General features: G+C 32.8%; 1 protein-coding gene and 1 long non-coding RNA gene across 2 annotated transcripts; both read left to right on the top strand.

Moving 5' to 3' along the window:
* Positions 1-3,498: 3,498 nt before the first annotated feature.
* Positions 3,499-5,731, top strand: LOC105784900 (probable L-type lectin-domain containing receptor kinase S.5). Its single transcript, XM_012610817.2, has one exon. It carries the CDS (start codon positions 3,654-3,656, stop codon positions 5,589-5,591), a length of 1,938 nt encoding a protein of 645 aa, XP_012466271.2. The 5' UTR covers positions 3,499-3,653; the 3' UTR covers positions 5,592-5,731.
* An 8,568-nt stretch (positions 5,732-14,299) lies between these two features.
* Positions 14,300-15,196, top strand: LOC105787341 (uncharacterized). Its single transcript, XR_001131557.2, has 3 exons — positions 14,300-14,566; positions 14,685-14,743; positions 14,882-15,196. It is a non-coding gene; the product is annotated as an uncharacterized LOC105787341 (long non-coding RNA).
* Positions 15,197-15,209: the final 13 nt, after the last annotated feature.

Raw genomic sequence — 15,209 nt, forward strand, 5'->3', positions numbered from 1 at the left:
CGGCCTAATTTCTCTAATTCAGTATGGCATATAGCATACATAAATCATACACATCATGCTCATTCACACTAACATGCCATAACCGTATTTAACATCTCAATTAATTTGCTATACTAGCATGCATTTCCTAACTCCACAAACCATTTACTAACATACCAATTTTGCATCACATGTATTTCTAGGTGCAGTATAGGTCTATTTCCTCCAAATAGGTTATTTTAAAACTTGCCTCAACAACTAGCATGCAGTAAAATCATCCACATCCATATTCACGAATTGACATACCAATTTAACATGCAACTCAAACCAACATAACTTACATCATCACAATCAAAATTCTCAAGCATTCACATGATCAAAAACCAATTATAAAAGTCCTTAAACAGTCCATAAAAAGTCCATCTACAAACCAAGAAATGTTAAGTCTAATCCCTCAGGTAAGGTCCCACATTGCCTTCCTTATTGAAGTTGAAATCATATCACCTGCTCAAAGTTATATCGCCTTGCTTTGGATCACTTGGAAGGCTTACTTCTCCTCTTGATTCAACTACTTTTCTACAACATATTTGTTAAAGAGTGTGAGCATAATTAAGCTCGGTGAGTGCACATGAATGCCACAAACAAGCCACAATATCAAGCTTAATGGTATGCATACGATAAAATTATTACATGGCATAGCACAAAGCTTAATTGGCATTTAGTGTCCATGAAACATGTATAAAACATAAAGCATCGGATACACTGATCTCCAAACACAACCAAGAACTCAAAGAGTCTAGCATATCCCATGAAGTGTAGCACATTGCTAAAACTCTCTAAGCACAACCAACATATCCCGATGAATAGAGCTAAGCTCAACATTCCTTTATCCCTCCAACATATCTTGGGCCTCAACGCCCAAACATAAACATAAAATGATGAGTACTTACAATCCTATGGCATGCCAACTATATCCAATGGTTCCAAGAGATCGCAATGCCAACATATCCATTTTAAACACATATATTTACTTTTTTATGCACACTTTCACATATCATATAACTTATGTTCATATCACATAAACAAATCTCATATAATGCACTTTCAAGTGCTCACAAAATGCTCAAAAAGCCATATCGTATAGATCTTATATAGTGTTCATAAAATCAGCAAGACTCATATCATATTCAGTCATAAACACATAACATTTTCATTGACATTTCATTATAACTCACATAGCATATCACATCTCATAGACATGATTTGCATAACGATAATAGATCAAATAGGGATACTTACACTCGAAACTTAGGATAGGTGTTTAGGTAGGGTTTTTTTTGCCCTTTTCCTTGCTCGTAGAAGCTCCCGATTGATTCGGAACTTTTCATACATAATTAACACATTACACACTCATTATTTACAGCCTTAATCGCATTCAAACCATAGCAAAATCACAAATCTACAGTCTACTTTCTCAATATCGAAATCTAACTCGTTTTATCGAAATAAGAGGTTTTAACACTTAATATTCATTTTTAATCCTCGAATTTGTTTTCAAACATCCTAAATATTATGTAATTATATATCTAAGCCATCAATTTCATCTAATTTATCGATTTAACTTTTCCAAAAACTTAACTTTCAAGAACATTTTAAAAGAGGAAAATGTTCAATTCATAAAATTTCTTTAACGATCTATAAAATTGAGTTTATAAACATGGTAATTAGTTCAAAATAAGTCTAAAATCAATCTAAAACAATAGGTTTACTATATTTGATTTCATCATTTCTAGATCATGTTTCGATTAGAAAGCATTAGATCTATTAAAATCTCATTATAATAAATTAAAACTCAATTTGAAATAACATGCTTAATTTTAATAATAGAAATCAGAACATTACCTTAATTTTGAAAATCTACGAGTTGCAGATCCTACTTCGATGATGAACATGAGAAGAGATCTGAAGAAATTGGTGAAGTAAACATCAATTTTCTTAGAAATTTGGCTAATTTGAGAGAAAAATTTGGATTGAGAATTTAGGAAAATTTTCAAATGGAAAAGATGGAGGGAAGTGAGGGATTGTTGATTAAATAGCAAACCAATTTTAAAAAATTGGACAATTGCCCTTTTGACCACTTTGGATTTCCAATCTTTTTCAAATCAGTCCTAATTTAATTAAAACTCATTTCTTCAATTATTTTCAAATCCAGCTTCGTATTTAAAATCCATTTTAAATTAACTAATAATCAAACACTTAATTTTAATTTCCATACTTAAATTTTTAGTCTCGATTATTATTTTAATATTTTTACCTAATTATTATTATGAACCTAATTTCGGTATTCGATCCACTAACCCAATTTTACTAACCTGATTTTTAAGATATGACATTAAATTTGTCTAGCAGTAAATTAAACTTTTCATTCAAAAATTACAATTATTATTTTATATTTTCTCCTAAACTTTAGAGAGCTATGAAATTTGATTATTATTGGAATTTTAAGTCTACACAATGTATATTATTTTATGAAAATTGCAATTAAAATATGAATTATATTTTAATTTAATTAATTGAAATATGAATTCATTTTATTAAATCATTAAAATTTTATATTGAATTATTTTTTATTTTGTTATTTTTGAAGGATACGTTTTGCATCTTTTAAAATTTATATATAAACTTCCATTTTTTATTTTTTTGTCATTTTTTTCTTTCATAAATTTTTTTTTTTACATTGATGCCATAAAAAGCATCCCCTATTTGAATAGCTTTAATTGTTTTTAGTACAATTTTGGGGTATTAATTGATTGGATACCCGAGAACCATAATCTTTCCTAGGAACAGCTTCTACGACGATAGATAGGGGTCAGGTTTGTTTGGCATCTATGCCCCTGCCCGGGAGGGCAGTAGGACTAAGGGCAGTAGCCTTTTCTTCAAGCAGGGCTTTCTCGATAGCCAGAAGCTCTTCCTTCCATTAGTAATCTGGGCTTGTAGTTGAATCGAGATTATAGTGTGTGTTTTTTGGTCAACCTGGAAAGTATTAACCTATTGTAAAATTTAGTCCGATATGATTTATATTTTAATGCTACTTAAATTGATATGATTTGAGCTCGTTAGTTTAATGGTTAATATGTTCATTGCCCTAAATATGGTTAGAGTTTGAATTGCGTTAATTTCATTGTTATTAGGGCAAGAAAATGAACAGTTGAATCTAATTTAAGAATCGAATATTATAACTATATGTAATAAGCTTATTGTTTGATACACATTATTGAAGTTTTTAAAATAAAATATAAATTTGTATCGCTTGTGTATTAAATAATTATTTAAGAAAAATAATATCCAACCTAATTTAAAAATATTTGAAATTAAATCGATCTAAAATCAATTATTTATAAATAGCAAGTGCAATGTTGAAAAATCTTAAGAAGGAAATTTTAGGGAATGTTGGTACTCCAACTATTTCAAAGAGTTGAAAAATATTAATCAAAATTAAGCCTAGAATGAGGAGAAAAAGAGAAAATACAAGGAAATTGGATGATTGACCGAACATCATTTAATTTCATTTTACTTATAAAAAACACAAAACTCCCCTCCATTTTCATATTGTCATTCATCATAAAACATTTTACGAAAAGCAGAATCCATTATTCCCTTGTTTTGCTAGCAACATGCGTTCTTCACCACTACCACCCTACTTTTTAATCCTACTAGTCTTCCTCATTCATTGTTCCATTCAAGTAAGCAGCTTTAGGTTTAAATTTTCAACATTCGAGATAGATCATATGAAGCAGCTTATCTTGAGCAATTCTTCCATAGTAGAGCATGCCCTCCAAGTTACCCCCGATCATCAAGGAAATTCCATTGAGAACAAATCGGGCCGAGCCGTGTATAAGAAACCTTTTAGATTGTGGAAAGACAGTCACACCATTGCTTCTTTCAATACAACCTTTGTCCTCAATATCAAAAAAATAACATCTCCTGGGGGTGAAGGCCTAGCGTTTATAATAGCTGGGAATTCTACTCTTCCACCCAACAGCACAGGGAAATGGCTTGGGATTGTGAACTCGGATCCGAAAGGTTCCCCCGTGGTGGCGGTGGAGTTCGACACAAGGAAGAGCGATGATCAGGACTTGGATGATAATCATATTGGCTTGGACATAAATAGCATAAACTCCAACGCCTCAGTTTCTTTAACTCACTTTGGTTTTAATATTTCAGGAAATCATGATTTATCGGTTCTTCTTCAATATGATGGCCAAAACTTGACTGTGAGGGTAAATGAGACTCTTGTGCTTTCTCAGCGTCTTGATCTTTCTAGCTATCTTCCAAAGAAGGTGTTTGTTGGATTCTCTGCTTCAACAAGCAATGAGACTCAGCTGAACTGTGTCAAATCCTGGGAGTTTTCCGGAACCGGTCTCGGAGGAGAGGGGAACTTGTTGTGGGTAGCTTGGATAATGATTCCAGTAGTGATTCTGGTGTTGTTTATGGGGGTTCTTTTATACTTGTATCGGAGAACAGGCCCCATTGAGGAGGATTTTGAAGGTGCGCAAAGAAATATAGAAGATGAGATTAGACGATCGGATTTTGCTCCAAAGAAGTTTCGATTCAGTGAATTGAAACAAGCAACTGGCAACTTCAGCCCCAAGAACAAGCTTGGGAAAGGTGGATTTGGAACTGTGTACAAAGGGTCATGGGGAAACAAGGAAGTAGCTGTCAAAAGAGTGTCGAAGAAATCAAATCAAGGTAAGCAAGAATTCATAGCGGAAGTAACAACAATTGGCAACCTCAACCACAAAAATCTCGTGAAGTTGATCGGGTGGTGCTATGAAAGGCGTGAGCTCCTTCTTGTATACGAATACATGCCAAATGGAAGCCTTGATAAGTTCATATTTTGTGATGAAAAAGCAAGCATGGTGGAATCGAGATTGAATTGGGAGCAAAGGCAAAATATAATACGAGGGGCAGCTCAAGCACTCGAGTATCTTCACAATGGTTGTCAAAAGCGGGTACTGCACCGTGACATAAAAGCCAGCAACATAATGTTGGACTCAGAGTTCATCGCTAAGCTAGGGGATTTCGGGTTGGCTCGAACCATTCATGAAAAAGAGAAGCCTTATCATTCCACCATAGAGATTGCTGGCACACCAGGTTATATGGCTCCGGAAACCTTTCTTATCAGCAGAGCAACGGTGGAAACCGATGTCTATTCCTTCGGCGTTCTTATCTTGGAAGTTGTTTGCGGGAGGAAACCTGGTAACAAAAGCGAGCAAAACAATTACAACAATAGCATCGTCAATTGGCTATGGGAACACTATAAGAACGGGAAGATAACTGCCGCGGTGGATGCCAGGATGGATGGGAACTTCGTCGAGAATGAAGCCGAGCGTGTGCTGATTCTAGGATTGGCATGTTGCCATCCGAACCCACATTACAGGCCTTGTATGAGAGCTGTTTTGCAGGTTCTTTTGGGGGAAATTGATCCACCTGAGGTGCCTCAAGAGAGGCCTTCATTTGTGTGGCCAGCTATGCCCCAATCTTTCACTCAAATGGATTACTCTCTTAAAGGCAGCCAACTCAATCCATTTACGGACCTAGCGGGCAGGTAAGGTCATTTGAGCTTGAACATACTGTAATTATGTTAATGATTTTTTTTTTCAATTAGATGTCCAATCATGTTTTAAATACCGTGTTAGAAGTGTTAAAGATGAAAGTCTAAGATAATAAGATTTCAATAGTGCTTACTGTATATAGCAACTTCGATTGCAAGCTGACCATTTTAATAATTCAATACGCACATGATTAGAAAATATACATACCATCAAATAGAAAAATCAATCCGAAAAAAATTATATAAATAATCAATTGATTAACTAGGCATAGCTCTTCTCCAACACTTAAATAAGAGAATAATACGTTTCAGCGCATTCAAACTCACTTCCTCCTACATTGACAATAATGTTAATGTCAATCGAGATATATCCAATCGACAACTAAAGACTTCTCTAAAACTACTTATATATAATATTTATAACTATAAAAATTTGTTAAGCAATAGTTAGTCAAAATCATTAATCCTCGAGGGAAAATTATGGGAAATAATGACTAGTGTTGTAGAGAAAAAAATGAGCTCTTCGAGTTAAGTCTTTTGGTTTATATAAAAATTTAATTGAAAAAAATCCATCAATTTACACTACACTGACTTTTTCGACCTTTTCGGCCCAATTTCTAGTGGGAGCCCTTCCTTTACCCCTGTTCTTATAAACCTAATAAACCATTATGTCCTATAAATAGACAGGAAAAGGTGAATAAATTATTTGAAATGCTTTTAATTTCTATATTTCAAAAGAACAATAGATAAATTTTAGCCAAGTATTATTTTTCTTAAATATAATGCACTAATTCTATTTTTTTTAGATTATAAACTGATATTTAGTAAAACTTTAAGTTTCCATGAAGTTTCCATGAAATAAGAATTGTCATGTAAATTAAAATTCTCATTAATTATACTATACTTATAATTTTGCTTTCCAACATAGTTGTGCGCTAATAGACTATAAGCATGCCTAGATTTTCATGAGTGCTTTAGAGATTTTACCACAAACCTTAAAGAAACTATTTCACTTCACACTTATAGAGATTAATTCATCAAGTGTTCAATGCAAATTAATACACCACCTATAAATAGTATATTTTTTTTATTAAGAGTAAATGTGTTTTGAGCTTTGGCAAATTGCAAGGTAAGCTTTGGGAAGGTGCTCGAATTTGTCAAACAATCTAATATGAAGTCCAAATCCTTCAAGCCCTTCAAGTTTTTAATCAAATAATATTCTCTATTATTCTCGAACTCTCAAATGCTCAAAGAGGATTTAACTCAAAGAACAAAACACAAGATAAAAATTAAAACTTCCTAAAGAGGGCAATCAACATCCTATTGGATCTAGTGCCCTAAGTATATTATTTTCATCTAAGTACATTTGTAATTTTTCGAACAGATTGGTTAACAAAATTATTCATGAATTACATTAATACTTTGTATATTGTACTCATATGGTTTTTGCACACAAAACAAAATGGAAGCAAAAGTTTCTCATTAGTTGTCTAATATTTAATTAATACTACGGTATTATGTGGTCGGATCATAATATGAAAAGACAGCTTGTATTAGTAGACAAACCTAAACATGTCATTAGTCTAATCGAAAATGAATAAACCGATTGAAAGACTAATATGTCATCTATTAAGTACAATTGGGGAAATGTTTTGTCTTGGGCATCGAAGCGGATGACTCCCAAAAGATAGAAATATAGATGTGACTGACTGAACATCAAACAAGACCCAAGTAGAATAGATCTTGAATTTGTTTATGGATTTATTCACTTTTGACATTCATAGTGTGGCATACCTAAATCCTTAGTGGATGACGGACTATATATGTGTGACTCGTATACTTTGATGTAAGTAAAAGTCTGAGTTCGAATAGATAAGGAATCGAAAGCTGGTGCGTTGGGTGTACAACTTCTGCAGTATGTAGTGTCATTCACAACAGTGGAATTCATAACCCAAAACATGGGTAAATGATATCTTCTCATTGGTATTACATAGTTGATAAAAAGTAAATATGGTCATGGGTCGTTCATCTTTGTGATGAACTATTTGATTACTATTTAATAGTAATTGACTTTTCATGATGGAAGATGTAATGGTTACCATGAGATAAAATAGGATCATATTGGGAGAACGGATATTATCCCAAAGAGATCAAGGATATCCTTTGAAGGTAACACACACTTATAACAAGATCATTGGATGAGCACTGAGTAGATGCTTTCATAATTGTATGTCATTAAGAAGAGCTCAGTCACGATACTATAGTGGAATGAGTTCATGACTAAATGAGCTTATAATTAATAAGAAAAAAATCAGAACCTAATTATAAATCATTTGAGCCCTAATTACATCAATCGGTCCCACCGCTAGCTCGTTAAAACCAGAAATGAATTGTGTGTTTAAATAGAAATGAATAGGAAATAAGAAACATTTAGGAATGATTATGGTTCTTTCCGAAATGAAATAATGGAATCATTTAAAAATTAATATAGGTTTCCAAAATGGAAATGGGAGTGGAAATGATAATGATTCATTTGGATTAGTTAAAAATGATTGGAAGAATGAGTTTGTTTTTGAGCTGTTTTGAAATCCAAAATAAAAATAAATCATTTAATCACAGTGAACATGTTGAATTGTGAAATATTAAACACATTTTCTCAAAAATTTTATCAAGAGCAAAATCGTCAAAATTTTACTGATGGTAAAGTCATTAAAATTTAATTGGGGGTAAAATAGGGATGAGAAAATCATCTAATATAGAATAATAAAATTTATTTTGGAAAATAAAAAAAAACTGAATCGGGTTGGATCGTATTACAGAGTACTAAGTCGAAAGACCTAAGAAGTACTCATAATTAAACCCGATGTGATAGAGGCCCAAAACCCCTTATATAACATGAAGGGGGCAGCAACCCCAGTAGAAATACTTGGATGTGTTGCTCACCCCACTCCTACTCTAAATAGGAAGTTGTTTTTCTATTTGCAATAAACACTACAACTCAACAAGGGTTCTACCTTCTCTTCTTATAAATAGATGACACTGGTAGGCATTAAATACAACTTTAAGAGATTGTTACTCTGCCAAAAAATAGAGAGAATTTATTCTCAACTATTAAAAATATTTTTTCAGAATAACAATTCTACCGGTTTCTATTAAATAAGAGAGTATTTCCATTTTCACCCCAAATAAAAGAGAGAATTATTTTTCTAGTTTTGTGTTTCGATTCAATTGGTTTGAGCCCACACTCGAAGCAGTTTGTGGTACGAGAATAGCGGAGAAAATCATTTGGTTAAAAGTCGGGAACAACGAACGTCCACTAGGCCAAAAATACAAATATGAATTCAGTTAGGATTTATTGCTATAAATATCACAAACTGAATCGGTTTTCAAATTCTTAATTTTCCGTTGTACAGGAAAACCGTTTTCAAATCAGATTTTTTCCAACAATTCCTCTATGTAAGGGTCCAAAATCAAATTTTGAATTATAATTGCTCGGGTGATAGCAATTATAATCTCACACATTTAAATCAAGAGAAACAAGAAAATAAAATTTATTTGAGTTTGAAAAAGACAACTCAAATAAATTTTCACTAAATTTAAACAGAGTTTCCCCTTAGTATTGCGTATCTAAATTTTGGCATTCATACTATATATTTTTTGACGCCCCACATTTGACCTAATCCACGGATCTAAATGCATGACGTCACATTACATTGCCAAAACAATTCCGACTATTTCAAAATAAATACATTAAGTTTAATATAGAATTTTTCCATATAATTCAAATTAGTCATTCATGATCATATACATACATTGAGATGTTGTTCGACTTCATCTAACATATTCTACTATTGTTCGGGGTCAAATATGTTTATCAAGACTCAATTCCAATTTAACTATCAAAACTTAACTAGGGTCTCGAAACATTGAATATCATGTCTCGAGACATGCTTTCCTTATTTTGAACTTTTGTTATTAAGTATGGAGACATAAACAATGTATCCGACTACCAACAAACCAAATTGTCAAAATAGCATTTCCAAACATACAAGTTTCGACCAATTACACACTTAACTTATACTAACTTATATCTAATTTCATATGCATCAAATTATCCTACCAATCATTATCACACATTTACCAAACTTAGCATTTAAGTGTGCGTAACTAATCCAAGGTGATTATATCAAAGATGACCAACAATTTCCTTTATATATATAAATTCAACATGGCATGTCATTATTTACTAATAAATCTCAAAGTTCTTATACCTTAGAAATAATTCCCTAATATTTCAATTATTAACCTTAAAACTTTTACATTATTTAGTTTTATTTCAAACTAACCCAATTCATTCCTACCATACTCTTTACATAATCAAATGGAGTTTGGGTCTTTAACATTGGTATCATGATTTATCTCACTTAATAGCTAAAATTAATTTCATGGATCAGCTAGAATGAAGTTTCCACATGAGAAATCTATAAAAATCTTGAAGAAAAGCTAATACTTTACCTTATAGAAGGAGAAATGTTGAGCTTTTTATTCTCTTTTAATTTCTGTGATAAAGAGAAGCATAGATGATGAAAGCCACCTCTTTCTTCCCCCACTTATAATATATATAATTATTTAATTAACTTATAAAAAGTTATTATAAAACAAATCAATGGCTAGTATTTCATTTAGCCTAAGTCAGGGGCAAATTACATATAAAAGCCCCTTTTTTTTAAATTTATCGAAATGGGCCCGGTAAATAATTATTTACCAGAATAGCCCTATTTCCCCGAAAGCACGTCCACGTTAGTGCGATGTTAGGGGACGTCGCAGAAAAACGTGCCCCTGAGGAAGCGTTTTGCCTACGTGGACAGAAATCGCTCCCTCAAGGGTGCGCTTTAAGACCAAGTACGCAAAACGCTTCCCCAGGGACGCGTTTTGCCCGTGTTTCCTGCGATGGTTTTGGGTTATTGGTTTAGGGTTTAGGGTTAGGGTTTTGGTGTTTTAGGGTTTAGGGCTTAAGAAGAAAAAATTAAATAAATAAGGAATTAGGGTTTAGGGTTTGTCAATTAAATTAATTATAATTTTTTTGAAATTGGAAGATGGAAGATGGAATGTGTGCGTCTCGAGTATCCACCTCTCAATCAACGCACTGATAAGTTTTGGGTCCAACTTGCATCCCCGGCCTACCGTCGCCATGTGCCAAAAATCCGCCTCCCACAGGTAATTCTCTACCAACGGTAATGGAGGACCATGCATATTACGGATATAGCATTGTAATATCCAATCTACAGACTTTTATAACAAATAATAAAATAATTATTATTTAAAATTGCATGAATAAAAAAATCTTAAATAATATTTAAAAATTAAATTTAACACTTACATTTTTCATTTGTTTGACGGATATATGCTTATCATCAAGATGAATCAATTCTCCGGCCATTGCTAAATTGGTGCAAATTTTTACGATTTAAAAAAAAATTCAAAAAAAATTTTAAAACTTTTTTAAAAATAATTAAAAAATTAAAGCTATTTTAAATAGAAATTTGAGAGGAATTTGAGAGGAATTTGAGAGAATATTAGAGAGAAAGGATTTAGTTGTGAAAAAAAATGAAGGTGGGGGGTTTTTATAGTTTTTTTTATTTTACCGTTGGGGGGTCACCAACTGTCAAAAAAGTATTCGTTGGTACTGTTTACGCGCGGGCAAAACGCATCCCCAGGGGAGCGTTTATGTAGTAGGAAAACGCGCCCTTGAGGGAGCAATTTCTATCCACGTAGGCAAAACGCTTCCTCAGGGACGTGTTTTTCTGCCACGTCCTCTGACATCGCACTGACGTGGACGCGCTTTTGGGGAATTGGGTCATTCCGATAAATAATTATATACTGGGCCCATTTCGGTAAATTTTTTTTAAAAAAAAGGCTTTTATATGTAATTTGCCCCTAAGTCAGTGGAGGTGGGTGATTAAGATGGAGCGATGCCACCATCCCACTTTCATTGTGGTTTATTTATATTTAGTATAATTGTACTTGAAGGTAGGGGTGTTTAAATTTCAGTTAAAATTGAATTAATTGAACGAATTGATCTAATTTGGTTAATTTGTCTGTTAATCGATCTAGTTTAGTCGGAGGTTGATTAAAAGTTTTTTGAAATTTCGATTAACGGTTAATTCGGTTCGAAATCGGGTAATTAACCAAATTAACTGAATTTAATAAATAATATTATACACAATATGTATTAAGCTATTACTAGTTCGGTTAATTCGATCAAATGAACATTATAAATTTATTTTTTTATATGTTTTATACTTATTTTAATAAAAAAAAACAAAGAAATACATTTATTATAAAGAGTGACTGATATAATCTATTTATCATACATCATTTTCACTATAGATTTAATCAGTTCTTATTATGCAATAAGGACGGAGTTACGATGAGTCAGCAGAATGATCGATCGGGCATATATAATTGGAGTTTATATAATTTATAATTAGGTTTTGGCTCTTTGTCTATTAGTTATAAAATTATTTAGTTAAGGAGTCAATCGAGTAAAAGTTATAATTAATATCCTTATTACATACCATCATGAAAGCCAATCCGTAATCCTTTTAGATTAAAATCGTTCGCGTAATTCAATTCATTTTATTTTATGGTAGCGATTGTATCTTTCGCGATAAAAATTATTATTACTTACAATTAATAATGATTAATCATTTATCCTAGACAAATGACTCATGACCGTGTTTCATTTTCACAATCCACACAATGTCAACGAGAGATATTATTTACTTTTTATTCGAGCTATGAATTCTACTTTTGTAAGTGATGTGATGCCATACAAAAGTCATGCACCCGAAATACCCAACATTCTACTTGCCCAACATACAAACATGATTATTCATTTATTTAGAATTAATGTAAGTCAGACCATTAACGTAATAAGTAAATAAATCCATAAATTCAACTAGTAAGATGTATTCTCAATTTAGACTATTTCTAATAGTCATACTTGCTCCGATAGTCAACTGTTTCGCTAATCAAACTTATAAATGACATAACAATATATTATTATTAAAACCATTTGTTAAATTTAATCCTACAAACTATTAATATAAATTTTCTAACATGTAAAACTAAATCAAGGGTGTAGCGACCTAAAAATTGGCGATGGGCGCTAGTCGAAATAATTATTGAAAATTTGATAATGGGGTTTCGATTTTATTTAAAAAGGGAGTCACCACCGATCTTTTTCTAGGTGTGATCGGACACCTACAAAATTCTCTTTTCAGAAGAAAAATTTATTTTTAAGCTTTTCTAAAACAAGAGGTAATTTTAGGTCCACATAAAAATCCAGAGAAAATTAGGGTTCGGGAGTCGGTTACGTGCGAGGAAGGTATCAGCACCCTCGCGACGCCCAAAATTGGTATCTCGTTAAACGCGCGTTGTCTTAATTTTCAAAAAATACAAATTCAATTTAATATTTAATTGTGATCCGATTGAAACTTGAGAAAACCTTTTTTTTTGTTTTTAAATACGAGAAATTTGAAACACAATAATAATTTTTGAAAACACGAAGATTTTTGAAACACGAAAATTTTTTGAAAACACGGAAATTTTCGATACACGAAATTTTTTTGACACGAAAATTTGAAAACACGAAAATTTCGAAAACATGAATTTTTTCCTTTTTTTTTAAAACACGATTTTTTTTTAAACATGAGAATTTTTTTTTGAAAACACGAAAACATGAAAATTTTGAAAACACGAAAAAAATTTTGAAACACGGGAATTTTTTTGAAAACACAAAAACACGAAAATTTTTAAACACGGGAATTTTTTGAAACACGAAAATTTTTGAAACAGGAGAATTTTTTTTTTTGAAAACACAAAAACATGAAAATTTTGAAAACACGAAAAAATTTTTGAAACACGATTTTTTTTAAAAAAACACGGAAATTTTAAAACATGGAAACTTTAAAAACACGAATTTTTTTAAAACACAAGATTTTTATTTTTTTATTTTTTTAAATACCGTATTTAACACGAATCGGTGACATTCACCCCGTTATGGCGATGAAACCATCGAATTAATGTTAAATCAATTCAATTTGAAAATTAATCGGGATTCTATTAAAACGCGAGAATTTTTGTTTAAACACGAGGAATTTCGAACATTTTGATTTTCAGAAGGGCGTCCCGTATTTAACACGAGTCATCGATATTCACCCATCATAGCAATGAAATCAACGGCTTGACGCTAAATCGGTTCGTTGCCTTATGCATTAAAATAATTTTTTATTTTATTTTTTTTTACATGCAAATAAAACCATACTAATATTTCTAAAAAAAACTATTTTTAAAAAAATGCTAATTAACTTTAAATGAAATAATATCTAAATAAATAAAACTAAATTTAAAAAATTTAAGGAAATTACTAAAAAGCCCAAAGTTGTGGGCTCTTTTCTTTTTTCCTCTTTTTTTTTCCTTTCCCTTTTTTTTTGCTGGATGTTGGGCCTGGGCGCTGGGCCGAAGGGGGCCTGCTTGGCCTGCTGCTGCCGAGCCTGGGGCTTCCTGCTGCTGGACCTGCGCTGGGCCTGCGCAAAAGTGGGCCTGCTTCCTTTTTCTCTTCTTCTGCTGGGCTGTTACTGCTATTGGGCCTGCTACCTATTGTTTTTTTTCTGTTTTTTTTTTTTGCTTTGCTTTGTGTTTTTTTTTGTTTTTGCTGCTTGGGCCGTCACTGCTATTGGGCCCACTTCAGTCTGCTGTTGAACTGCTGGTGGAGGCTGCTGCAGTTTGGGTCGGATCCGGGTCGGGTCGGGTTGACCCGACTGTTGTTTTTTTTTTCCTCTTTCTTTTTTCTCTCTTTTTCTTCTTCTTTTTCTTTCTTTTTTCCTTCTTCTTCTTCGGGTCACACCCTAGCCCCGCGCCGTTGCCGTCACTCGCGCCGGTCTCCTCCGCCCTCGGTGGCTATGGATGGTTCCCCTCTTCCCCTTTTCTTTCTCCCTTTTTCATTTTCTTCCTTCCTTCCTTTCTTTCTTCCCTATCTCTTTACTGTTTGGGTTGCTTTTTGTTTTCTCTTGGCTTGTTTGTATAGGAGCAACGGCGGTGGTGGAGTCACAACGGCGGTGCGACGACGGTGGTTACGGGAAGATGGTGGAGGCTTTGCTTGCTGCTATTTTTGAATTTTCTCTGCTGTTTTTTTGTCTTTTTTTGCTGCCGAAAAATACCCCATTTCTCTTCAATTTTCTCCTTTTTAATCCCCCAATTTTGTCATTTTCTTCTTGTTTGCAGGTGGCAGAGGAGGGCATCATGGCCTAGGGAGGCTGCTGGAGTAGTTCGGCTGGGGAGGGGTAGGCTCGGCTGTTGCTGCTGCGATTAGACAAGTCCAGAAGGACCAAATCGCATAAGATGTAAACCTTCCGGGGCGAAAGTGAAATTTTAGCAAAAATATGGGCCAAAATGTAATTTCTTGAAAGTTTAGGGGTCAAAATGTAATTTAAAAAATTTTAGGGTTTGAACTGTAATTTTGAGAAATTTTAGGAGTCAAAATGCAATTTTAGAAAAGTTTAGGGGTCAAAATGCAAAAAAAATTAAAATTTTGTTTAATTTTAAATTTTTT

This window comes from Gossypium raimondii, chromosome 1 (genome assembly GCF_025698545.1).
Source record: "Gossypium raimondii isolate GPD5lz chromosome 1, ASM2569854v1, whole genome shotgun sequence".
In the NCBI taxonomy this organism is placed as follows: domain Eukaryota; kingdom Viridiplantae; phylum Streptophyta; class Magnoliopsida; order Malvales; family Malvaceae; genus Gossypium; species Gossypium raimondii.